General features: G+C 48.4%; 1 protein-coding gene across 2 annotated transcripts in view; it reads left to right on the top strand.

Annotated features, from left to right (window-relative positions):
• The window catches only part of SYN3 (synapsin III), a 335,882-nt gene that overhangs the window by 263,433 nt on the left and 46,106 nt on the right, over positions 1-26,343 (top strand). For both annotated transcript variants that reach the window (XM_016222964.2, XM_016222974.2), the window contains one exon: positions 14,070-14,132. In XM_016222964.2, coding sequence (XP_016078450.1) covers positions 14,070-14,132 — 63 coding nt within the window. The remainder of the gene's footprint in view (positions 1-14,069; positions 14,133-26,343) is intronic.

Below are 26,343 nucleotides of genomic sequence, written 5' to 3'. Positions count from 1 at the left end.
ACAGTTCACAATGTTGCCTCCACGCTTCTGCTAATATCTTTAATCGTACTCAGGATGGCTATCTGGTCAACCTTTTGTGGGTAAACCCTGTTGAAAAGGCCCCACTTTGGGAAAATGTGTTCAGGAAAAACAGCCCCACCACCACCACCACCACTCCTAAGCTATGCTTCTGGGGGCTCTGGTCTGAGCTTGGTCACTTCAGCGACCTTGGGCATGAGACTTCCCCTTTCTGGGCCTCAGTTTCCCCTTCTACAAAAAATACAAGATAAATTAGAAATATCCAATGTTCCTAACTTTTTGGGGGTGTCTCAGCCCTCTTTTAGACACAGAAGAAGCTCATGCAGCTTTCCCCTTGCATGTGCGAAGGAACATTTTTGCATCCGGGTTCGGGAGGTGCGCAGCCCCCTCCACAGCCCAAGGTCAGAGCCTCTGTGATCTGTGAGTCCCTCCAGGAGCTGACTTTCTGGAACGTTAACTGGAGTGTGACTGAGAAAACAAGTTCTGCTGCCCTCCTCTGAGGCCAGCCCAGGGGCCCGTCTCAGCTGCCCCTTGGGAACAAAGGCTCGTGGGCTTCATGGATGGCCCCAAATACAGCCCCTCGTGTCCTCCAGACCCAGGCTCCTGGAAATGGGGCAGGAAGAAGAGGAAATCCAGGCAGCTCCGCCTAAAAGGAATTTCCTCTTCTCTGCTGCTGCTTCCAACTTGGCCTATCAAGACTTTGACGAAGGTGGGGATGCGGTGGGAAAAATACTAAGAGATTTTTTTTTTTTTTGATTGAGGCCCAGAAAGGATGTGGAGATGGGCCACAAACTGGAGAGGTCAGGCACGGGTACCTGGCAGGGGATGCTGGGGCGTGTGGGTGGGGCCTCTGCACATTCTCGAGGACAAATTGGACTTTTCCAGCCGCTGGTTTTCGAAAGCTATTTATGAAGCTGAACTAATCCAGCCCAGCTGTGCCACTATAAGTAAACAGGGCGTTTTGTGGGGATTCAGAGCCCCCATCCTCCCCACCCCACCCTGCCTGTACTTACACAGCTCCCTCCGTCCTTTCTATAGGGGAAGGTCATGAGATGGTGAGGTCAGGCAGGTGACGTTGAATCTGAGTCCAGGACTCATCCTTACCTGTCACCACTCTCAGCACTGGCAAGTCTCACCTGGGCGTCAGGATGGTCACACAGAACTGAGTCAGGGCGCCTTCTTTTATACTTCTTAGCTGGGTGAACTTGGGGTGCTTCTTAATCTCTCTGAGCTCCAGGTTTCCCATCCACAAAATGGTCATAGTAATAATACCTAACTTGTAGAGTTGCTGGGCAGGATAAACGAGGAACTAATAGTGCAAGTGCAGCCGGTAGTGTTCAGCACGGAGCTGGCCCCAGCAGACGCTGCACGCCCCGTGTGGACACCCATGGCTCCTTTATTCTTCTCTCTAGACTAGAGAGTAACATAAGTGAAGGCCTGGAGTGAATTAGGAAAGAGACCCCGCTCTGAGGGGATGATTGGGAAAAACAGTGCTCCCTTCAGGCTGAAAAGCAGTGCCCACCCCCAGGGCATGGCTCAGCAAAGGGGGCATGGACTGGGCTGAGTCCCCCTTCTCACCCCCTCAGCTTGGTGCCCTTGTGCAGACCACCACCCCCACAGCCACGTGTGAACCACAACCACAAAACCCAGGCTGTCCTGCTGACCCTCGGGCCGATCTTTTTCTTCTGCTAGAGCTCCAGTCTTTTAGCAAAGTCACTGCTCCCTTTTTAAAAATGCCGAACGGGTTAAATTTGGAGAAAGTCATTTTCACCTTAGTGTGAATGAATTTCTGGTTCATTCCTGCCCTAAGAAAGAGGCAGAAAAAGATAACGCTAACCAGGATGCAGCCTTATGTGGCTCTTGGGATAGTGCTATCCTGCCTCAGCATCCTAAAGCAGCAGCATCCATCCTTTAACACAAGTGTCACAGCAAAGTGACTTCCGGGCCCCTCGCATACTGTGCCCAAGGCAAAAAAAGTCACAAGACCATCCTAGATTCAGGGGGTGATAAGACAGGCTCCACCTCTTGTTGGAAGGACCTGTAAAGCCACATGGAAAGAACATGGATACATAGGCATTAATTGGGACCATCAGTGCAGTCAATCTACCATGAGTTGGGACTGTGTCCAAGCCAAATGTGGACATAAAGGTTGATAATGTGACCCAATATTTTCTAATGGGCTGTCCTGGAACCTCCAGGATGGTTGGTCATACTTATAGTTAACATATCTCCCTAACACAGCTGACCTTCCCTAAACACGCGCTCGGCCCAGTTCAGAACCTGAGACTGCAGAACAGGGATGGAGCTCCTATGTACATTTTGGGATCAAAGGCTGTTATTTATTAAGCAGACCTTGAATGTTACAGGACTTCAGATCTGGAGGCCATTTAAATTGATGCCTTTTGTCGTATAAATGAATAAATTAAAGCCAAGAGGTAAAGTGCCTTAGCCAAGATCATATGGTAAGGAGACCAGTGTTTCTCAAATGTGAACCTGCCCACGATCACCTGAGCCTCTGCAGAGTCTGAGCCGTGGGTCCGGTGGGGCCTGAGATTCAGCATTTCTAGCAGGAGCCCAGGTGATATTGATGCTGCTGGTCCCAGAACAACACTTTGAGTGCCAAAGCTCACAGATTCCAGAGAGAGGGGATCAGAGGAGAGGAGATGGTGGGCACACACCTGCATTTAGAGCCATTCTGTTCTTCCCAATCCTTCACTTGGACCCATGAGTAAACAGACGTTCAGAAAGGAGGTGTTGGCCTTGGACCAGCTCCCTGAAATTTTACCAGACAGGACCCTCTTCCCTCCCTCACAGGCAGCTCTCAGACAGGTGGCCCCCCTGGGATTTCTAGCTCCTCAAGGTAGAGGTGTCCTTTCTGGCTGAGACCTCGGGCTGTGGGCCGTCTTCTCACTTGTCAGGGACTCGTGGTGCTGGTCCAGGGGTCTCTAAGTCCCAAGGGCTGAGATTGTCCTGTCTGGTTAGTGATTTAGGAGCTTGGCAGCCACCGTCGTTCTATTATGCGGCCTCTGAACATTCCGTCCAGCGGCCTCTTGGCACACCGCGCACTTTCGAAATGAAAGAGGAAAGAAACGAACATTGCCCTCGCTCATTTGCCTAATTTAAAAGCATCTAGAAGCTTTTTTTAGAAGGGGAAAAACATCATCCGTCTAAAATGGAGGAAGCGCCTCATCAAGGAGCCAAGAGAGAAATGGAGACGTCAGTTTCAAGGGCTGACGTGCTAATGGACAGGCCTCGCACCCGGTTTGCTTCCCCCCAGCCCCTTCCAGCTGAGACCCCGCCGCCTTTTTAGAAGCTCTTGAGCAGAGAGGACATTGCCTTCTCCTGAGAGAGAACTGAACCCTGCTCGCCCACCTCAGGCAGTGGGAGTGGTGTCCCACCAGTGCCGTCCAACCCTCAGGCCTTTCTCGAGGGGCTTCCCTGTGTCAGGTGCCATGCTGGGTGAAGTTGGGGGTGCTTCTTAATCTCTCTGACTCAGTTTTTCCATCTGCAAAATGGTCATAATAATACCTAACTTGTAGAGTTCCTGGGCAAGACAAACAAGGCAATAAAAACAGAAGTGCAGCAGGAAGTGTTCAACACGGAGCTGGTCCCCAATAGATGCTACGTGTCCCTCTTGATTTAGTGACCAGAGACAGCCCTGTACTGTACATGCATCCATTCACTCACCAGGTGACTCTTGCCAGGCACCGTGCCAGCTTTGAGGACAAGAAGGGAGAGAGAGATGCATGGCCTGGCTATACCTGGCCCAGCCGGAGACACCATCCGTGAGTAATTCTCATTGACATACTGCAATAAGTAATACCTTCTTGTGATAAGTAACCACGATAGAGTGTGGTGCTGGGAAGACAAAGATAAAAGAGGCCTTGCTCAGATCCATCCTTCCTTTGTACCCCGTGGCCACTGTCTCAGCTTGGGACCTCCCAGAGGCACAGCCTAGGGACAGTGGAGAGCAGACACTGAGCGGCTCTCTGCAGGCCTTGGGCCAGGCCCTCCACCTGACCCCAGCCCCACCTCCCCACACCAGCCAGAAGTGTCTTTCCCAAATGTGAATCTAACCGTGTCATTCCCCTACTAAAAATTCTGCACTGGGCTTCCCATCATTCGTGGGATTAATTCCAAACCTCTCAGAATAGTTTACAAGGCTTTTTACAATCAGGCTCCAGTCTACTTCTCAGCCCCATACCCCCCTCCTTCCCCATCTTTCTTCCTTCTCTCTCACTACGAGGAATATTCTGGGGCTCCCCCAGGCCACTCAGAGTAAGGGGGGGCTCTCTAAAAAAATCTGTTTTATTATGGAAATGTTCAAACATACGCAAAGTGAAGAGAGTGAAATGATGACCCTTAATATACCCGTCACCAATCTTGTCACCTCTACCTCCCACCCCACACGGGATTATTTTAGAACAAATCCAAGACATTATGTCCTTTCATCTGAAAATACTTCAGTATGTATTTAGGAAAGATGAGGACAGCCCATTTTTTGAGGCTCCAGATTTGTTTTTAAAAGTTCCAAAACAAGTTAACCAAATTTGTGGTACAGTTTGAATTTGTACATTGAACAAACCAATGTTTTCAGCACACATGCACAGTACAATGATTGTGTGGAGAGAGCATGAAAGAGTCCAAGTTTGAGGTCCTTCTCAAAGGTGAAACCCTGGCCAGCTCCACTCTCCCAGGGTCACCTTCCTCTGTCCTTCTGCCCTTGTGTTTGACCCTGACGTTTCCCGAGTCCTCCAGGAAATTTCACACCTTTGTGCCTTTTCCCTTGTGTATACTTCTGCCTGGATCACCCTTTCCCCTACTTAGCAAACTCTTGCTTGACCATCAAAACCCAATGCAAATGTCCCCTTGTCCATGACACCTCTTCCAATGACCTCCCTCTCCCACAGGTGTCCATTCATCTTCTTCGCTTCTACAGCATTTTCTTCATACTTCTCTTGAATGTTTACACTGGTGAGTTAAAGTTATTTGTTTATAGATCAGCTACCTCCAATAGCCTTGAGCCTCTTGTGGGCAGGGTCTGGGTCCTCATTATGTCCCCTGAGGCTGGTGTGAAAGGCATTCTGGTCCTAAAGCATAGACTCTGGCCTCAGGCAACCTGGGAAAGATATTTATTTCAGTCTCAGTTTTCTCGTTGGTAAATTAGGGATGGTAATAGCACTCCAACAGGATTTTCATGAGGATTAAGTGAGATGTGTCTATGCAGTGGCTGTGAAACCCACCACATGCAGACACTGAATAACTGCTGGTCTCTGCCATCAGTGGCCGGCGTGACTCCTTCATTAAAGGAGGCCCTACATCCAGGGTCATGTCTCGCCCTTTGGCACAAGGCCCCAGTGTCTGTCTGGGTCTTGGTAGTTTTCCCCTGTGTGAGAGACGGTGGAAATTTCCCTGCTCATCCTGAGCTGCAGACCCTGCCGTGGAGGGCTTCGCACCAGCTCTCTGGAGCGCCACCCCAGGGCTCCTGCTCACCCCTCGCCTCTGCCTCCCCGGTGCAAGAGAGCAAGTCTGGGAACCCTGCACCCCGCCCCGGGGTCCCCCACCACAGACACTGGGTTGTGTTCCAACCCTCCACCTCCCAGCTGGGTGCAAAGGAGTGCTCCCTGTCCCCCCAGAATGTGCTCAGAACTCTTGTCACCCAGCATTCCTGGGAAAACTCGGTTTCTAGGAAGTCACTGTCCTGCAGGTGTCGTGACCCAGGGTGGGCCTCTCAGCTGCGCTTTAGGCCGCATCCACTCCTACACCTTCACCTGAAGAACACGCGTAGAAACCGGGCCCCACTGTGCTCCTGCACTTTGTCTTTGAGATCCTGCCCTGCCTGCCCGCCCACCCCTTCTCCCAGGGGTGCCGGAGCCTCCTCTGGCCCAGTGAGAAGTGTGGAAGGGAGGGTGGGAACCAGCCCCAGACTAGCCCTCCTCTCCCCAGATTTCCACTCCCTGCAGAAAAGGGTTGGTTTGCCTGTAAAAACCCTCCTCCCTCCCGAGCATTATAGACACAAGATGCCCAGCTGGATGCTGTCAGTATTTCTGAGCCATGGCATCACCAAAGTCTTACCCTTGTTCGCTCAGAGTTGCTAAGACATCCCTTGGCCTTCGAGTTTGCAATCGCTGGAAATACATACCCAGGCCATTCCAAGATGTATGTAAAAGTCAGGCACCCATACGATGGGACAGTACTGGGCAATAAAAAGGAATGAGGCGCCGGTACCTGCCACAACACGGGTGAACCTTGAGAACGTATGCTAAGTGAAAGAAGCCGGTCCTAGAAGGCCACACGTGGTATGATTTCACTTACATAAAATTTACAGAATATGCAGATCGATGGGGGCGGAAAGGAGATCATTGGGAACTAGAGGACTGAATGGGGGAGTGACTGGCAGTGGGTTTGGGATGAAATCATCTGAGATGAGAGAACAGTGGTAAAGTTGCACAGCTGCGAACATACGATAAACACTGAACTGTACATTTTAAAGGGGGTCAATTTTATAGTATAGGAATTGTATCTCAGTAAAGCTGCTATTTTAAATTAAAAGCCAAGCACTGTCGCTGCAGCTATGGTAGGTCATATCTCAATGAATTCAATAAAAGGTTATGCAAGATTTATAGGATAAAATCCAGGCAGCAATAAATCATTCCAGTTTGAGTATATTTCTGCACAGGAAAATAAGTATATAATCATTATCAGATCAATCCATTATATCAATTTAATGATAATTTAAAAAATAATTTCAAAGCAGTTTTTACAATGCATAGTACAAAAAGGAAAGACTTAAAAAAAAAAACAAAAAAAATCCGGAACAATATCAGGTGGTAATTTGGTTTTTGGGGGGAATAATTTGAATGTTAATTTCCGGATAGGATCCAGCAATACATAGCATGTGTCTGACATACAAACTTCAAGACAACCTTAATCGCTGGGGTGCCTGTTCCCATTTACAGATAAAGCAACTGAGACCCTGAGGGGGTAAGAAACTTGCCCAGAGGTTCTTGGGTGGGAAATGACACCAACAGTGTTTAAACTCCAGCCTGTCTGCCTTCAAGGCCTACATTCATTCTTCTTCTTTAGTCTAGGGCATTCCACAAACACAGCTTTTCTGAACCAAGGAAATATCTCCCTTTGTTTATAGCCCCAAAGAAGCAGTATTGTTTCTGTGCAACACCAACAAGAGAAACTTTTACTTTAACCTTAGGAGATTACTAAAGCTTTTGGTGGGTACTGAAGCATTGCTATTATTATTTAGCCATTTGAAGCCTCTAAGAGAAACACTAATTTCCCATAATGGGATCGTCTGACTTGTAATGGGTGCTTTTCACCATCTAGAAATGGAGCTGGGACAGGAGTAGGAATAAAAGAATCTCGCAGTGGAAACCTGAGGGGTTTGAAATTCGCGGCTCATGAATCCAAAGCATTGAGGGTGGGCTCTGGGTCACTCAGACCCTCCCAGAGGGCCATTTCGCTGAGGATGTCATCTGAATTGTGCGGGGCACTCAGGAGAATCTCGTGGGAGACAGGCGACAGCCTGGGCCCATCTGTGCCATAAACGTCACACAGGCGAGAACAAGGGTATGTGCAGACAAATACTGCCGTCCTGTCGGTTTATTTTTGACTATCCCGTTTCTCAGGGAAACAGGAAATGGAAGAGAAAAGAATGTTTGTGTTTCGGGAGGGCAGGTTTAGTTTAATTTTTCTAAATATGCTGCCAGTATATTTCCAAGAACCACCAAGCGTAGGAGGAGGGATGCAGGGGGTTCAGAGGTGGGACTCGGAGGGCAGAGAGCGTTCAGCTGGGCCGAGACCACAGACCTTCTTTGCCCTCCTGTGCGCCAAGCCGGGTGTAGGTCAGGTGGGATCTCTGCAGGAGGCAGGTGGGATCTCTGTCTTGGGCACCTGGGTGGGTGGTGAACCGTTGACTGAGGCCGGAATACAGGAAGAGGAGAGAGCATTTTCAATGGGAGTTCATGAGGTTGAGTTGGAGGTGCCTGCAGGACCACCTGGGAGCCAAGTTCAGGAGGCAGGTCTGTCATTCAGGAGAGGCCTGGAGGTTCATTGACAAACAGTGGACACAGACCCACAACTTTGTAGTCTTCTGAGGAGATCAAACATTTGTCCAGCAATCACACAGATAAATTAAAAAATGGCAGAAGAGGTGAGCAGGCATGACCTAGGCAGGGAGGTGAGAGCCCACTTCTTGGGGAAGTAACATTGGCGCTGCAATCTGAAGCAAGGATAGGAAGAGCAGGGACAGCATTCCAGGCTATGAGAACAGCATGTCCAAAGGCCCTGTGGCCAGCAGGAGCCAAGCTTTCAGGGTCAGAAAGCAAGCCAGTAAGGCTGGGACAGGGAGGCTGATGGGGCACACAGGTAGGATGGGGCTGGGGGAGAAGGCAGGGGCCAGACCCCACAGAGCCCTGTGCGCCGTGCTGAGGATCTTTGTTGGGACATTGTTTTCTCTTTCCATGCTCCAGTCACCTAGGTGATATTTTGTAGGTTTGTCACAACATTAAAGGATTGGACAGGATTGCCAAAGGTCACCTTGTCTCTCCCCCTCCCTCCTCCAGGAGCGCCGTTATGTGCAATCCTTAAATTCCAAGGGGATTCTGTCAGATGTTGCATGCCAATGTCAAGGCTTATCAAGCAGCCTTCAGGATGTTTCCTTCTCCCTTCTGAACCTTTTTAAATGCCTATAGCAAACCCCGTCTCCGGGCTGCCCCATTTCTGTCAAAGGCGTCACCACGCTTCCTGCTCACAGCCTGTGCAAAGGGCTTCCTTCACCCCTTCCCTCCCCTGCCTGCATCCAAGAAGTGACTGAGTCTTGTCCATCAGCCTTTGACGTCCCCTTACCCACACTGGTCACACTGGTCACCGTGTCCCTGAGATCCCAGCTATCAGGGTGTGGGAACTAGTATGGATTGCCATCCTGCTACATGCCAGGCCTTGGACATCCCCCAACTCGATGTGAGCCTCCCCTTTGGCCATGACCAGCTAGTAACTGACACCTATTATAATGTCGATTTCTCAGGTGACTTTCCTGTTCGGTGGATGAGGAAACTGAGTCACAGAGTGGTCAATGACCTACCCAACGGCTCTTAACCATAGGTGTTGGGACTAGATGTGAACTCTGGGCATCCTTCTGGCTCCAAAGCTTGTGCTGCGCCCCCCGAGCTCTGAACGGCTTGGCTATTGCAGTAGCCAGCCTTGTCCAGTGGGTCCACTGGCCGCCACCCCCCACTTGAATCAAATTAAATGGGTGCACACGGTCCTGAGCACAAGGGAAGCACGGGATGGTGGCGAGCATGAGAATGGGCTCTGGTGGCAGAGCCGGGGGCGGGGGGGGCCTCTGGCCAAACTCTAGCTCCTCCACTTTCTTGCTGGGTGACCCTAGGCAAGAAACTTCACCTCTCTTGGCCTTTGTTTCCCAGTATGTGAAATGGGGATGAAAATAGGAGCTACCTCACAGAAGCGTCAAGAGACCTCAATGACGCAATATAGGCAAAGTGCTCAGCACCATGCCTGGTGCAACGTAAGTGCTCCAGAAATAGGAGCCGCTGTTGCCACAGTGGCCAGAAGAGTCTCCCTAAACCTGTTTTGTGTGCACCTGCCCTCTGCACGCAAATCTTCAATTGCTGCCCAGTGCCCATGGATACAGCCGAAACTTCTACCTGGCAGAAGGGTCCTCCAAGCTTGCCACTCCCATATTTCTACACGAATTCCTACTGATCACCCAACAAGCCTTCCACTTAATCCAACTTTAACAACTCCTGTCCCCAACTTCTCTCTAACTGTACCTATTTGCACATGACATCTCTGCCTGTCATGGGAAGCTATCTAACACCCACTCAACAAACTGACTATATGCACAGTGTCTATGGCACGCCGAGCCTGTGTGGAGCCTGGAGATACAGTGGTAAATAAACAAAACAGCAAAACACCTGGTTTTGTCAGAGCACCTACAGGGGAGGGGAGAGATGGACACAAAAGAAACAAATATATAATTACAAATGGTGGCTAGTGCTACAAAGGGTGTAATAAAGAAGGTAATGGGAAGTGCCTACTTTAATTTTTAATTAAATATATTGGGGTGGCATTGGTTAATAAGATTATATAGGTTTCAAGTAGTAATTACCTACTTTAGACCGGTGGCCAGGGAGGCACTGTCTAAGGACAGAGCATTTCAACTGAGACCTCATTATGTGAAGGAATTGGCCTAGAAAAGAGAGTCAGGAAGAGTCTGGCAGAGAAAGGGAACAGCATGTGCGAAGGCCCTGTGGCTGGAGGGAGTGTGGCCCATTCAGTAAAGAACTGAAAGGCCCAGGGGGTGAAACCTAACTGGTAGGGCAGGGGTTGGGATGGGGAGGAGGGGGAAACACAAGATGAAACAGAGAGGTGGGCAAAAGCTAGATTAGGCAGAGCCTCGCAGCCATGGAATAGAGGCCCAGCTCCTCCATGAAATCTTCTCAGACTTCTTTGGTCCTTGATTTCCCCCTCCAGGCTCTTCCAGGGTTTGCCTTCTCTATCACTTAGCCAGGACAGACACTGTTTGTATTTAAATCTCCAGAAAGTTATGAATGTAGAGGGAATGGCCTCCTTCATTGGAAAGTGGCCCTAGAACCCTCAGGTCCCAGCTCTCCCATTCCAGGCCTTGAAGATGATGTTGCTACAGTGCTGCTCTGGGCTCATTCTGCTCTGACTCCAGCCCCCCTGGAGAATGCCCAGGGTGCACACTGGGCCACAGCCACTTATTTTGATTTCTTGGGAGAGTTGAATAAGGCCCTTATCTGGGTGGGGATCTCTGGTTTCAAAAATTGATTTGCCCCTTCTAACAGGATGTTAGGCCTCTCATGCCATTGGGCAGTGCTGAACTCTGGAGCCCCGGGGGCATGTGAGCAGGGACAGGGAGCCTGTGAGAAACCCATGCAGGGCTCTCGTCCCCAGGGGGACTAATAAAGCTATTGTTGGGAAGGGAAGAGAGAAAATAGCCGACAAGATGTTTTTTGTTCTCTGTGACCTGTCTGTGTTCAGGAAGGGGCTGGCATGTCGCAAATGGGAATGGCCTTTGAAGCCCATTTGAACAGCTTGGGAAGGAAAGGGGGTGGGGAGTGGGGAGGAGACACGGGTGGCAGGGAGAAGCCCCCCCATCCTTAACTGTCTGACCTTGGGCGAATGGCTTGCCTCTGATTTCTCATAAATCACAAGGGGAAAGGAACGAATGCTGAGGAACAGGGATGGGTAGAAGCAGGTTTATAGCTGTGAGTACACGAAACACAGAGTTTATTCTCGTATTATTATTTATTCGTTACTGTATTATTTCCCATACAAACAACTGTAAACCCACTTTTGCCCACCCCGTATATACAGTGCTTACTACCGTTCCTGGCTCTCACAAGACACTCAGTAAGTGTGGTTGTTGGCCTGGGAGATGGCACGGCGGGTGGACTCACCCGGGGTGCAACACCATGGCGCCCACCTTCATCTCTTGAGCTCTGACTTATGACTTTGGAAACCTATCAGAACGTCTCCAAATTCTGCTGATTCTCCCCTTGCAAAGCTCTTGGTCTGGCCTTGAAGGACTGAGACATTAGTCTATCAGGACAGATGGACAGATGCTTAGGGGTCATGCTCCTAGTGGCAGAGGGAGAGAATTACGCAAATATCCGTCGATGGAAAATATGTCTGAAGAGTTGCAGCACGTGGCTCCTGTGGGATGCTGTGACGCTATCAAAGCTATTGGGTTAGGACTGTACCCACTTGAAAGGTTCACATGGGGGGTGGTGCGCGGGCAGGCTGAAGAGCCATCTCAGACGGTGAGTAAAGAAAAATTAAGTTTATTAAAAGGGGGTGGGATATCCAAAGGGCAGGGCTACACAGCACTAAGCCAAAGGGTTTTGGGTCCATGAAGGCAGCAAAAATATACTTGGGACAGTGAGACAAGGAAGAGCATATAAGAAGAGCCTAGGCCTGGCTGCTTTGGCTCACTGAGGAGTCAGAGAGAGAGAAGGGGGCCTTGGAGACAGGTTCAGGGGGTAAGCCCCGGATGAGCTGCCGCTGTCCATTGCTCCCCTTTTGTGAATCTCATGGGGTCCCCTCGGAGGGAAGGAGATGGCACTGGCATGCCCCCCTATGGGGGGCAGCGAGAGCTGGTCCTTTGTCCTGAGCATATTTATCTCTGTCTTGAAGGTGAGAATCTTAGGGGAGGTCTCAGGGGAGGGTCTCAATAGAATATTCACCAGCTCTCCAGGTGTGCTCTTTCAGGGTCATGGTCTCCACTGATTGGTGGGTGCCAGGGCAGGGGGTCATCAGTCAGTGTATCTGGTCCTGAGGCAGCCATGGTGCCACTTGTCTGGTTTTTCCGCTTATCTGGGCCCTGGAGCTGAAATACAACTGAGGCCTAGATGTTATCTGTAGGGAGGAAATGCTCAGGGCATCTAAACCCCATGACCAGTGATATGCTGGAGCAGGATAGGTTACCCTGGGGACAAGGCTCTTGTTTTCCCAGTTTCGCCCCTTGCTAGGCATCGAGGCTTCCTGCCCTGGTGAGTCTCTTACCGTAGCTTCTGTACCTGGCCCACCTTACACTACTGATAGAGGAGAAGGGTGTGAATGGTATGATATTAAGTGAAAAGAGCCATTTTTGAAGACACAAATGTCAGCTTCAACCATATATGTGTGAACACGTTTGCAGAGGTTGAGCGATGAGTGATGGGCAGGAATACACATCGGACACACCCGCAGGTGAGATTAGTCAGCCGGGCTGGGGAGTCGGGGAGAGATGTGGGGGGGGGGGGGGGGCAAAAAAAACAGTGTGACAAAAAAAACGATGTGGCAAAAATTGTAAAAAATTTAATGAGTAATGTTAAGGAGGGTGAGAGGTGTAAAATTCTATCTCTGCTATTATTGCAGAATGTCCCATTTTTTTAATTGAACATATAAATGAGGATTACAAAGTAATGTGGGCCAATGCGCTGATTTGATTTGATGATGATGTTATGGACAATCCTCATCTTGAATTTTTATGGTCATTTGAAAACTGTTATTTCAAATCTCGAAAGTTTTACTTTAAAAAAGAAAAACCCTTGGAAAGTCCCCCATTCTTTCCACTGTCCCCAAGCAGTGACACTTCCTGTTGGTTTTCATCAATTCCAAATTGGTTCCTGGCCCCTCGGTCTCTCTTGATAAATTCATCCTGCAGCTGGCAGGTTACTTTCCTGGCCCCAAACTCACCTTCTTCCCCATGGCCCATCCAAGAAACATAAACTCTTCCCTTCAGCTTTGAAGGCCCCCAGTAATCTGGCTCCAAATTTCCTCTTCTCCCCAGCACCCAGATCCCGTGTCCAATGCCTTTCCTGGGCCAGGCAGTGTCTGGAAGCTGGGGATGCAACAGGCCAGTTGGAGATCACACAGGGCAGTGGCTCAGCACAGTGCCCCACAGGGTATGACCAATAAATGCTTGTGCCCGTGGTGGGCATGGCCCCGATGATTGAGAAACCTCACAGAGTGGCCTGGAGAGGGCTTGGGGGAGGGAATGAGAATATCCAGATATTTGAAGGTTGTTGGGGAAATAACATAAGGCAGAACTGTAACAGGAATAACGGAGCTGCCATTCATTGGGTACTTGCAACGTAAATGCTTCACGTGCAGTAACTCATTTAATTCTCACAGCAACCCCATGGGATGACTACTCCTCATGCCCATTTCACAGATGAGGAAACTGAGGCCCAGGTCCATGTAGTAGTTGTCAGAGGTCACACAAGCCAGGATGGGAGGAAGCCTGTTGGGTTGCCTCCCTCTGCCATCTCTCCAATGGGTGGAGGCCCCAAGCAGACTGGTTTTAAGGGCTGGAACTTCCTTTGGAGCCAGGAGTGTTGGCATTTCAGGTGTTTGAGCAGTGGCAGGATGACCATCTGTCAAAGCGTTCTTGTGGGGATTCCTAGTAATATTGGATGACTGAATCTTTCCACGGAACAGGATGCACCCAGAGCCCTGGTGGAGACGCGATGAGATGGTAACGAGTGATGCCCTCTTGTCTCTTTCAGCTCACAGCCCCGCACTTCCCCGTGGTGGTGAAGCTGGGACACGCCCACGCCGGAATGGGAAAGGTAAGAGAAGCGGCTCTCACACTCACGTTACACTCATGCAGCCTCCAGACGACATGTTCCCCTCTCTCTCTGTCCCCCACCCCCACCTTAGCCCACCTGCCCGAACAGTGTTAGAGACGCGCAGAATGCGCCCCTCTCCTTCCCTGCCTCCCTTCCTCCGAGCTCCCACAGCATGGAACCCTCTCCAGGCCAGGCCCGCCTTGCAGAAACCAAGCTGGAATTGCTAGCTGTTTCCTATGACTGTGCCTTCAGGGTAATGAATGTAAAGCATTTAATGGTGGTCCTTTTGTACCTGTCAGCATCTCCATGGTTGGGCTGTTAGCTCACGTCTTTGTCACCTGCAAGACTAACACCTAGAAGGTAGCTAATCGGTCAGCTCCATGGAGGAAGTCCCTGGAGTCAGTTAGCTTCTGCGAAAATAAATAATACATTTTACACAATCACAGCTGACATATTGGTCAGATTCTTTCAGTTGCAAAAGTAGAAACTCAACTCAAATTTGGGGGAGAGATGATTCATTGGTTCAAGCCATCAGGAAGTCTGGAATAGTTCTTGATAGATTAGGACAGAGCCGGATCCAGGAGCTCAAATGATATTGTCAGAGTTCAGTCTCCTCTATCTCTTGACTCTGTACATCTCCACTTGATGTTTCCTTCAGATAGTCAAACGGCTATGGGTGGCCCACCATGATCCCTACGGTCACCGTACAAGAGGAAGAAAGGCCCTGTCCCGTTCCATATTTCTATACCTGATCTCATGGAGGGACATAGGTCAGCCTTGCTTGGGTTTCTGTGCCCACTCCTAACAATGGACACGGAGATATATTCAGCCCCATTCAAACCATATGGATCAGGGCCTCCACAGGAAATAGAGATTTACCCCTAAGTAAGGGGTGGGAATATGGGGACGAGGTGATGGTTGGGGGCCGGGGGGGAGGGAGTCTACCACAGGCTGCCTCTCAAAGTTCTGGCACAACTAGAACCTCATGAGAACACATGGATCTCAGTGCCTGCCATCCCTTTGGGGAGACCTGGGCCCAAGCCTGAGGCCCAACACAGGGGGTCCTAGATCAAAGACAGAAGGAGCTCTGAGGAGGCCCACCCGGCTGTAAATAATCCCGCACTGGCACCTCTGTTCTTCCCCACCCTGTGTGCCTTCTGCGTCATCGCTTCGCACCTAAACTCCATGCCCTTCAGGCAGCAAAGAAGGGAAAGAGCCATGCAGGCCAGGCCACGACCCCAGCTCTGACGTTTGTAGGAACCTGAGCCAGTTGCCATCTAACTTCTCTTGGCCTCCTCATCTGTGGAATGCTGATAATTCTAATAACCAACTTTAAAATGAATCCTCCCCCCACACTCCATCTCTCTAAAAGGTACACATCGTGAGGTCAGGGGCTTTTGCCGGTTGCCCCACTACTGTATCCTGTAACTGCCCCTGGTGCGCAGTGGCCCCTCCAGTTGTTGGTGGACTGGGTGGATGAGTGAACCCCTCTTTGGATACATCCCTGTGTCTGATCCCACGGCCTCTCCTCTGAACCCCTCAATTCCACTGAGGTTGCCCTCCCTGTGGTCCCCAGTAACCTAACCCAGTGGGTACTTTTCAGCCCACCTCTGAACTGACCCCCCTATATCACTGCAATCTGCCGCCATCCCGCCTGTCCCGAAACTCTTTCTCCAGTGACCTCCGATTCATGCTCCTCTCTTCTCTCTCTGACCTCGCTTCCCTTTTCCTTCAAGGACCTTTCTTCCTGCTCCGTTGCTAACCGTCTATCCCATCGGCACACGCCATCTGAGCTCTCACCTTCTCCCTTGTCTTCAGCGTCCATCTGCATGTCAATGGCCAGCCCCCAATCACATTTCCTACCCAGAGCACCAGGCTCCGGTATCCAGTTCCCCCCTCAACATCCCCATCTTGTCTCCCGTGGAAACCTCGGACTCTAAGCGAGACAGGCCAGTAAGCCAGGACAAGTGGCACAGGGAAACTGAGGCAGGTTGTTAAACAGCAGTTTGCAGCCGCCTAGTCCATGCTTTCTTCCCTAAACCAAGGGCACTTGAGAGTAAACGGTTTGTGTTGGATGGGCCAGGTACAGAAACTCACCAGGGCAGGAAGCCCTGGGTGCCTAGCAAGGGGCGAAACTGGGAAAACAAGAACTTTGTCCCCAGGGTAACCTGTCCTCCCCCAGCATTTCGATGGTCATGCTGTTTAGACCCCCTGAGCGTTTCCTCCCTACAGATAACATCTAGGCCTCAGCTGTATTTCAGCTCCAGGCTCAGATAAGCAGCAAAACCAGACAAGTGGCACCATGGCTACCTCAGGACCAGATACACTGACGGATGACCCCCTGCCCTGGTACCTACCAATCAGTGGAGACCATGACCTTGAAAAAGCACACCTGGCGAGCTGGTGAATGTTCTACTGACACCCCCTTCTGAGACCTCCCCCAAGATTCCCACCTTCAAGACAGAAATAAAAGCCTCAAGACAAAGGACCCAGCTTGCTCTCCTTTTGGGGAGCACCCCACCCGCTGCTGCCTTTCTCTTTCCCCACCTCTTCCCCCACAGGCACGCATCTCCTAAACTCTAAGGGACCCCACGAGACTTGCAACCAGGGCAGCAATGGGCAGAGGCAGCTCGTCACAGGCCAGTCCCCTGAACCTGACCCCAAGGCTTCTTTCCTCTGACTTGCCGGAGAGCCAGGGCAGCCCAGCCTGGGCTCTCCTGTTGCTGCTTCTATGCTAAGCCCTTTCTCGTTTTAGGTCCCCAGCTTTAATAAATGTTCCCTCATAGTCACCTGGACTCGTGCTGTGAAATTTTTCCTGCACAAAGTCAAGAACCGACACACTACCGGCCGGCCCTAGGCAGACCCATCAAGGGCCAGGTCCCCTTTCCCGTAACATAAACATCGCAGACCACACCCGTGATCTTCCCAGAGAGCCTGCTCCCCTCCTCCCCTCCTCCCCTGCCTCCTCCTGCCCTTCCTCCTGTGGCCGTATCTAGGGCAGAAATCGCCAGTCCCCCTGTTGTCTCAAAACAGAAATCTGGGTGTCATCTCCTCTCCTCATCCATGTCCAAATGGTCATCAAGTCTTGTCACTTGCCCGTTAGTAATGTTTCTCCAACTTGTTCCTTTCTTTCCACCCACTGCCACCCTGTTGAACAATTCTAGTAAAGTTAGAGGGTTCCCAAGAATTAAATTCTGTTTCTAAAGCTTAAAATAATCCCAGACCAGAAATAAAAGCAAGGAAACACTTAAAGCGACTGACACCATACTCGAGAGGGAGGTGGGTGCCCCTGAGAAACTCAGGCCCGAAAGGGACTCCCGAAACATGGAAAGGAAGACAAGTCTCCAAGGACAGAAAACGTCAGCAAGCGGAAAAAGCTGAGGTTTACAGAAACGCTGAGATCGAGGGAAAGGGCCTTTCTCTTTCTGTTTGGAATGAGAAAACTATCAGGAACGGTCTGGACATGCCGAGTGAGCCGATGATGTCATATTCATGGCCCAGAGGGAGAAAAACAAAATTGGTACCTTCTATGGTGCTTCGAGCTGCTCTCGGGAAGGAAGAGTGTCGGCCTGGAGTCAAGCAGAGAGCAGATTCTCGGAGGAACCCGGCAGAGGGGCTGTGGGTGAACTCGGGGTTGCTGGAAACCCACCGAGCAGCTGTGGATGAAATCACTGGCCCGTCGACTATGTTTCTCCTTTGGTCATGTGTTGCTTGGTACCTACTCCGTATAATGTGCGTGTGGAATCTGGTAGAAGGCTGCGCAGGGCATGTGGGGACTGAAGAGGAGGATTTTAATGTAGATGGAAGGAAGGAGCTTAATTCCACCTAGGGGTGGAAAGATGGGAAAAACTTCCACATCAGGGGAACTGGAGGTGGTTTGGTGTGCCTGGAAGTGTGAGGAATTCTAACAAAGAAGAAAGGCTTGAAGAAAAGAGATAGACTGATAACCTCTTATATTAAAACAAGCACGGTAGATGCCACAAGGCAGAGAAATCAAACACTACGCGGCGTGGGGAGCACTTAGGTAGGGGGTATTCCTGGGGAACACCATGAGTTCTTTAGAAATCGGTCACCTAGACCAATGGCTCTTCTGAGGGGAGAATGATTCTGCCCCCCAGGAGGCATTTGGCCATGTCTACACGCAATTTTGGTTGTCACAACTAGGGGTGGGAGAGGTTCTACCGGCAGCTGGCAGCTGGGTGGAGCCAAGGATGCTGCTGAACATTCTACAATGCCTAAGACGCCCCCCACCAACAGAATTATAGAGCCCAAAATGTCAGTAGTGTCAAGGTTGAGAAACCCTGGACAAAACTAATTCCATTTTCTTTTTCTTTTTGTTGAAAGCTTTGCCAGACTATAAACCAGAGGAAGCATTAGTTATTGTAGAGTTCAACATGCTTCAAAGTCTGTTCCAAAGAATTATAATTATAGGTTTGGAAAACTCTGTTTTAAGATAAGTTTTATTACAGAACTTCTCAGTCATAAATTTTGTTCCTGTACATTGTAGGGATAAAAGAACATGAAAAAGTGAGCAGAATTTCCCAGATTTACCTGACCTCAAAAACCTTTGACCATTTCTTTATTAAGAAACTTGTCCTTTTATTAATTTGTAAAAACTCTTTGCATATTAAGCACATTAATCCTTTGCCATACTTTGCAACTATACTTCTCCATTTGATAGTTACATGTTCATTTTATTATTCAGTTTTAACCATTAAAATTTTTTTCTCTTTTTAATTTATCTTTATTGTTGAAAGTATTACAAATTTTCCCCTTTTTCCCCCATTGATCCCCTCCCCTCTGCACCCCTCCACCCAGGCCTTCACCACACTATTTTCTGTGTCTATGGGTTATGTATATATACATATAAGTTCTTAAGTTAATCTCTCCCCACCCACCCACCCACCCACCCCTGCCTTCCGTCTGAGATTCATCAGTCTGTCCCAGAGAAATGTCTCTGGATCTGTTTTGTCCATTGGTTTATTTCATTCATTATATTCCACATATGAGTAAGATCATGTGATACTTGTCTTTCTCTGACTGGCTTATTTTACTTATCCTAATACTCTCCAGTTCCATCCATGCTGTTCCAAAGGGTAAGAGAACCTTCTTTTTTATAGCTGCATAGTATTCCATGGTGTAAATATACCACAGCTTTTTTATCGATTCATCTACTGACGGGCACTTGGGCTGTTTCCAGATCTTAGCTATTGTAAATTGCACTGCTATGAACATAGGGGTGCATAAATTCTTTCTGATTGGTGTTTCAGGTTTCTTGTTGGATCGATCCCTTTATATTATGTAGTTACCTTTATTGTCTCTTGTTATTGCCTTCAGTTTAAAGATTATTTTGTCAGATACGAGTATTGGTACCCTAGGTTTTCTTTTTCATTTCCGTTTGCATGAAAAAAAAATTCTATCCCTTCACTCTCATCCTGTGTGAGTCTTTTGTTCTGAGGTGGGTCTCTTGTAGACAGCATATATTTGGGTCATGTTTTCTTATCCATTTGGCTACCCTATGTCTTTTGATTGGGGCACTTAATCCATTTACATTTAAGGTTATTATTGACAGGTACTTATCTATTGCCATTTTAATTCTTTATGCCTATGTTTCTCCCTCTCTCTATTTATACTTCTAATTACAGCAGTCCCTTTAACATTTCTTGCAGTGCTGGTTTAGTAGTGATAAACTCCTTTAGCCTTTTTTCGTCTGGGAAGCTCTTCATTTTACCATCTATTTTGAATGATAGCCTTGCTGGATAGGGAAGTCTTGGTTTCAAATCCTTGCTTTTTATTACCTTGAATACTTCATGCCATTCCCTTCTGGCCTATAGAGTTTCTGATGAGAAGTCAGCTGACAGCCCCTTTGGGTTCTTCTTGCTTGGGACTCTCTGTGCCTCCTGAACTTGTGTGACTTTTTCCCTGACCAGGTTAGGGAAGTTTTCTGCCATTATTTCTTCAAACAAGTTCTCGAACCCTTGCTTCCTTTCTACTTCTCCTGGTATGCCTAAGATGTGAATATTGTTACATTTCATGTTGTCCCACAGCTCCCTTAAACTGTCCTCCAGTTTTTTAATTGTTTTTTTCTTTTTGGTTCTTTGATTGAGTGATTTTTTTCTACCTTGTCTTCTAATTCGCTGATCTGATCTTCAGCTGCCCCTAATCTGTTTATTCCTTCTAATGGCTTTTTAATTTCTACTATGTCATTCTTAATTTCATTCATAGTTTTCATTTCTTTTCTCATGTTGTTGAGCATCCTTATGATCAGCATTCTGAACTCTATATCTGAAAGGTTGCTTATCTACATTTCATTTAGCTCATCTTCTGGAGAATTTTTTTGTTCTTTCATTTGGGGCTTGTTATTTCGTCTCCCCATTTTGTCTGCCTGTTTGGATTTGTTTCTATGTATTATGTAGATCTGGTAGGACTCCCAGTCTTTTGGATGGTCTCTGGTGCAGACCAATGTCAGACACTGTTTGTTACCGGCCTTGAGTGCCCTGTTTGAAGCTTTTCACACTCCACAGCTCGTGGTTCTCTCTGCTGGGTCTGGGTGTGTTTGGACAGGTGAAGATGCACACCAAGTCTGCTTTTCCAAGCCCTGGGTTCAGAAGCAAATCAGGCAAAAACTCAAAGCACCCAGAAGCTGATTGTAATTCAGTCTCTTAATGAGCCTCAGGCTGTAGAAACTCCATAGAGTAGGGTGGATGATTGTTATTCAGTCTCTTAATGAGCCTCAGGCAGGGCGGGGCGAGAGGCTTTCCAACATAGTGGAGCAATTTTTCCCCCTCCCCTCCCAGGCAAAAGCTGCTTGGATGGTAAAGGTCTGCCTGAGAAAGACGTCCTCTGCCATAGGGAGAATGGCTCAGCACAGGAATCCAGATAGCTCCCCTCTGAGCTGCATCCCCAGAGCCAGCACCCCTAGATTCTCCTCACACAGCTCTAGTCCACTCTGTCCTCCCTCCTCCAGAGCCCAAGGTGAGTGGCTGCACAGGAAACTTTGTGAATTAGTCCTTTAAGAGGGTGCCTGAATTTCCAGCAGTCTCTCCCTGCAGACAGAAACCCTGCTGCTTTTCACAGCCAGATGTTATATGGGCACCTTTCTCAGTTCTGGTGCTCTGGGCTGGGAAGCCTAGCCTGGGGTTCAGGCCCCAGAGTTCTCAGTGGGAACCCCCACAGCTGGGATATCCCTCCAGACCTTCAGCTGCTGCCCATGGGAGCCCAGCCTGCCCTCTCGCCCTCTGCACTTCCTACCAGTGTCTATATGGCCTATACTTTTAATCCTTAGTTATGAGAGTGCTCTCCAGCTAGTCTTCAGTTGATCATTCAGGATGTTTTTTTTCTATATTTTAGTTGTAATTTCAGTTTAGTCCTGGGAGAGTGTCAGTATAGCTTCCACTCCATCTGCTACCATCTTGGAATCCCACCTAAAAAAATTTAAATGTAGTCAACTGTTTTCATCTTTAGGAGACCTTATGTTATAGTTGCAAAGGGTATTGATTAGAATCTAGGTTACTCCACCTATTAGTTGTGAGACCCTAGGCAAATTACTTAGCCTCCCCACCTTAGTTTCTTCTTATGTAAAGTGAAAATAAGAGTATTAACCTCATAAGCTGTTTGTGAGGATTAAAAGACAGTATGCATTTCAAGCTCAGTGCCTGGAACACAGTGAGCACTCAATAAATATTAGCTGTCATTATTATGAATGTTCAGACTCCGGGTGTCCAAAATCCAACTGAAGTCAATAAGGGAGATATGACTAAGCAGCAGCATCTGTCAGAGGCTTTATTTCATTTGGCTACAAGTTTAATGTGAGTCAGATGAGTAAGGTGTAGCCAAAACCTCTAACCCATAAATACCCAATAAATAGATGAAAATGGCTCAATCTCATTACCCATTAGGGAAATGCAAATTAAAACCACAATGAGTTGCCACTATGTAACCACCAGAATAGTTCAAGTTAGAAAGATTAATAATATAAAGTGTTGACGCAGACATGGAACAGTTGGAATGCACACCCATGCACAGCTAGTGAAAGCATGAACTGATGCAACTGCTTTGGAATACAGCTTGATATTACCCACTAAGCTGTATCACACAGAAGTTCTTTCAGGTATGCCCCGCCTAAAGGCATGCATGTGTACACCAGTGTTTATAGCAGCTGGTTCACAGTTGCCAAAACCCAGACATAGCCCATGTGTCCATTAATAATAAAATAGATACATAAATTACAGTATATTAAGACCAATGGAAAATATCCCGCAATGAAGATGAATGAACTACAACTATATATAACAACATACATGAATCTCACAAACACCAGTGTCAGATACAAAAGAATTCCTGTTTATATGATTCCATTTATATAAAATCAAAAAAACAGGGAGCCCTGGACAGTGTGGCTCAGTTGGTTGAGCATCGACCTGTGCACCAAAAGGTCCCTGGTTTGATTCCCGGTCAGGACACATGCCCGGGTTATGGGCTTGATCTCCACTAGGAGGGCGTCCAGGAGGCAACCAGTCATTGTTTTTTTCTCACATTGATGTTTCTCTCTCTCCCTCTTTCCCTCTCTCTTCCTCTCTCTCTTGAAGCAATTAAAAAATAAAACAGGGAAACTAAACTATACTGTTAAGTGGGATACATATTTAGGTGATAAAACGTTTTTAAAAGCAAGAGCATTGTTACCATAAAAGTATCCTCCATGGGAGAGGGGAGGGTGCTCATCGGGGTGAGGCAGAAGCAGGTGAAGGTCCAGTTCTTGACCTGGGTGTTATATGGATGTTTGCTTTGTGATAGCTCATTGAACTGTCGTTTCTGTTCTGTGCGATTCTTTGTATATGGTATATTTTGAAGTAAAATAAGGTTTTACGATTGTCACCCACTCTTAGGACATATTAATGGAGATCTGAGATCCAGAACATGCACTGGTCAGGCCATGGCCAGAAGATTGTACTGGGTTCTGGACTGTGCATCAGTCCTGGTGGTTGAGAGAGCTGTTGGCAAATGAGTGTATCCAGGGAAATTTGAACTGAGCAGAAAGGAAGAGGCATCTGGCCTGGAAGGGCTAGAGCCAGCATGGTCAGCATGAAGAATTGTCCTGAAAGATAGATTGGACTGATTCTACAGAACATCTAGCAAGCAAAGCTGGGGGCAAAGTTAGAGTGAAATGAACGTCAGCGTTGTTGAAGGAGCAACTTTCTAGCAATCAGAGGGGAGCATTAATGGAATGGACGGCCCTGTAGGTAGGAGGTTCTCATCGGTGCAGAGATAAATGCTTAATGGGGAGCTTCAAGATAATTTAAGCATTGTGTGAGGTTCTGAGCCTGAGACGTTTGAACCCCCTGAAACTTAGACAAATCTATGTATGTGGTGTGAATGGTTTTGAAGGTCCTTAGAGAAAAGAATGGTAATAATAATAATAACCACAGTAATAATAAGAGCTAATGCTCTCTAGAGTTTACTCAATGCAAGCATTGTTCTATGTGCTTTATATATATTCAGTCATTGAGTGCAATCTTCATAACCACCCCATGAGGAAGATACTCTTGGAGTCCCCATTTTACAGATGAGGAAACTGAGGCACAGTGAATAAGTGGTGGAGCTGGGGTACAGGCAGTCTGGCTCCAGCACCTGAGCTAAAAAGGTGAAGGGCATATCCATGGTCACGGCTTAATAAGCCCAGACCCAGGTAGCCTAACACTTCCCTGCATGCACAGGGTTTGTTGTCCTAAAAGGAGCCTGGAGTGGCAAATGATGGGGTTGAGTCACCCCTGCAGACAGCCTGTCTGTTCTGGGAGGTCGAGGTGGCAGCCCACACGTCTTGCACATACACCCCTGCTTGGCCCTGGCTGCTGCTGTCATCAGCTCCGGGTGACCTGGACTCTGGTCTCTTCTCTTAGGCTGACTCACTCAAGGAGCTTTCCTGGCTCTGTCGCATTTTTCAGTGGGAGTAGGTGGCCCAATAACATGATCATGGAGAGAGACAACTAGAAATGAGCAAATGGAGGAATGGAGCCCGGGGAGCAGCTAAGGAGCCAGAGCTTCCCCAGCACCCGGGAGACTGACAGAGAGGAGAGGGCCCTGTGTCTACGGCTCAGCACATGCAGGTCAAGCGAGAGCAGGGCAGAGGCTCGGCCTGCAAGGTGTTCCCGGGAAGGCGTGGTCAGGGCCTGCCAAACTGAAGGAGGAGAAGAGGGCTGGCCGCACCCCCTCCACTGCCCTCCCTCTCCCCTCCCAGCCCTCCATGTCCCCTCCCACCTACCCTGCCCCTCCGTTTAGATGACCACTGTCCGAATTTTTTTCTCTGCTTCTCTTGAGCAAAATGGGCCCTTAGATCCATCCCCTCCGGAGGGGACCTATCAGTCCTTTACACCTCAATGGAAATTTAAGCACTGTGCTCCCTCCTGAGAGATTCCAGCACACAGGTTTCATGTTTACAAATTCACCGGCTCACTAAAATGTATTTGTAACCCTCAGATCAGTTCTCACAGCTTTTCATGGCCATTCTCAGGCATGTGCAGAGCAGCACATCATTTGAGTCGCCCGATATGCCAGCTCCTGAGCTCGAACGAGGCACGCTCTGCATTCTGGTTCCAGCCCCCAAACTGCAAACAGGCGTCCTCTTAGTCTATTTAGTGCCACACTTGCACGTTCTGTGCTTTTTGTCAGTGGTTTCATTGTGTAAAATGCTCCCCAGGTGTGGTGCTGACGTGCTGTGTAGAGTCCCATAGGGCCAGAGGCTGGGACGCGCCTTATGGAGGAAATACGTGTGTTAGATAAGCTTCGCTCAGGCGACAGTTCCCGTGCTGTTGGCTGTGAGTTCAATGTTAATGAATCAACAAGATGCTGTATTAAATAAAGTGTCTTTAAACAGAAACAGTATATATTAAATAGAGTCTTTAGACGGAAATACAAAATAAGGTTCTGTATTGAACGGTTGATGAAAATGTTGCGACCAGGAGCCTAAAGGAGCCTAACCCTGTCTTGCCCTGAGGAGCAGTGGTTCAGCATTCGTTAATTCAGAGTTGCTGAGTCAGTTGTGCGTGTGTGTGTGTGTGTGTGCACGTGTGCACTTTTTGTACTGTCGACAGAAGAAACATCTAAACCTGTAGAGAATTTTTATAAGACTATTTGAGCCAAACTGACAACAATGCCAAGAATCGAGATCTCAAATGCTCCAGAAAGGGACAGCTTTTATATACGTAGAATTCAGGAGGGACAGTAAGGAAGATTACAGGAAGGTGAGAGAAAGTGAGGCAGGGACCAGAGTCCTCCTTGGGGGGGTCTGGACAGGTGTGCTAACCTAGGTATACAAGAACAATGGGTAGGGCTTAGTTAAGCCCTTTCTGGGGTCAAAGGCCACCTTGACTTGCTCAGTAGGAATTAGTGATCAGATCACCGGGTGTGATTGCTTTCGGTCACTGTGAACTGTTTTGTTCACACCAGAACATGTTTGTATATATATGTACATCACACACATATTCTGTAGAGAATCCTAAAGATCTTTCTTCCTTTGGATGACAAAATGCCATGATTCTGAGCACAAACAGAAGCAAACTAAAGTAGTCATTTTATGACTGTCTTGCCTGATGTTTGTCGTATTGAAGCAAATCACCTGTATCGTTAACTCAGTTTTTTTTAAGGGTTTAAGGCTAAGATCTCTTAGTACTGGCTCTTAGTTTAAGGCTAAGTACTGGTGGTGCTTTCTCTGCCAGTTCCCATATCCTTGTAGCAACCTTGGTTCGCTGGAAAGCGAGTTGGTCTGAGTTCAGAAACCTGGGTCCTCCTGCCAACCCCATGCTCCCTGGGGCCAGCAATATCCACCTGGGCAAGTCATTTAAACATAAATGCAGTGTGTCAAGTATATCAGCTATGCATGGTTTTCTTGACCCAGTGACTTGGAACAGCTAGTGAGTAAGCATGCACTAAAAAAGCATGAAGCTCCATGCAAATGCGAGATGGGCTGATAAGCAAAGAGGGCAAGCGTCGGGCTTGGACCTCCCTGGGTTCTGATTTGGGCTCTGCCGTTTGCCAGCATGGTGACCTTGAGCAAATTCCTCGACTCCTCCAGGACAACTCAAATCGGATGAGGTGGGATGGGCAAAGGAATAGAGGGAGGGTGCTAACAATTCCTGAGCGCCCCTGCACCAGGACACACGCCTTCAACATCTCTGTCCCTGAGAAGGTTATTTTGCCCAAGGTCACAGGTAAGTGG

Source organism: Miniopterus natalensis, chromosome 2, assembly GCF_054644295.1.
Source record: "Miniopterus natalensis isolate mMinNat1 chromosome 2, mMinNat1.hap1, whole genome shotgun sequence".
Lineage (NCBI taxonomy): Eukaryota > Metazoa > Chordata > Mammalia > Chiroptera > Miniopteridae > Miniopterus > Miniopterus natalensis.
The sequence above is the reverse complement of the archived record's forward strand: the minus strand, read 5'-3'. Positions and strand labels throughout refer to the sequence as shown.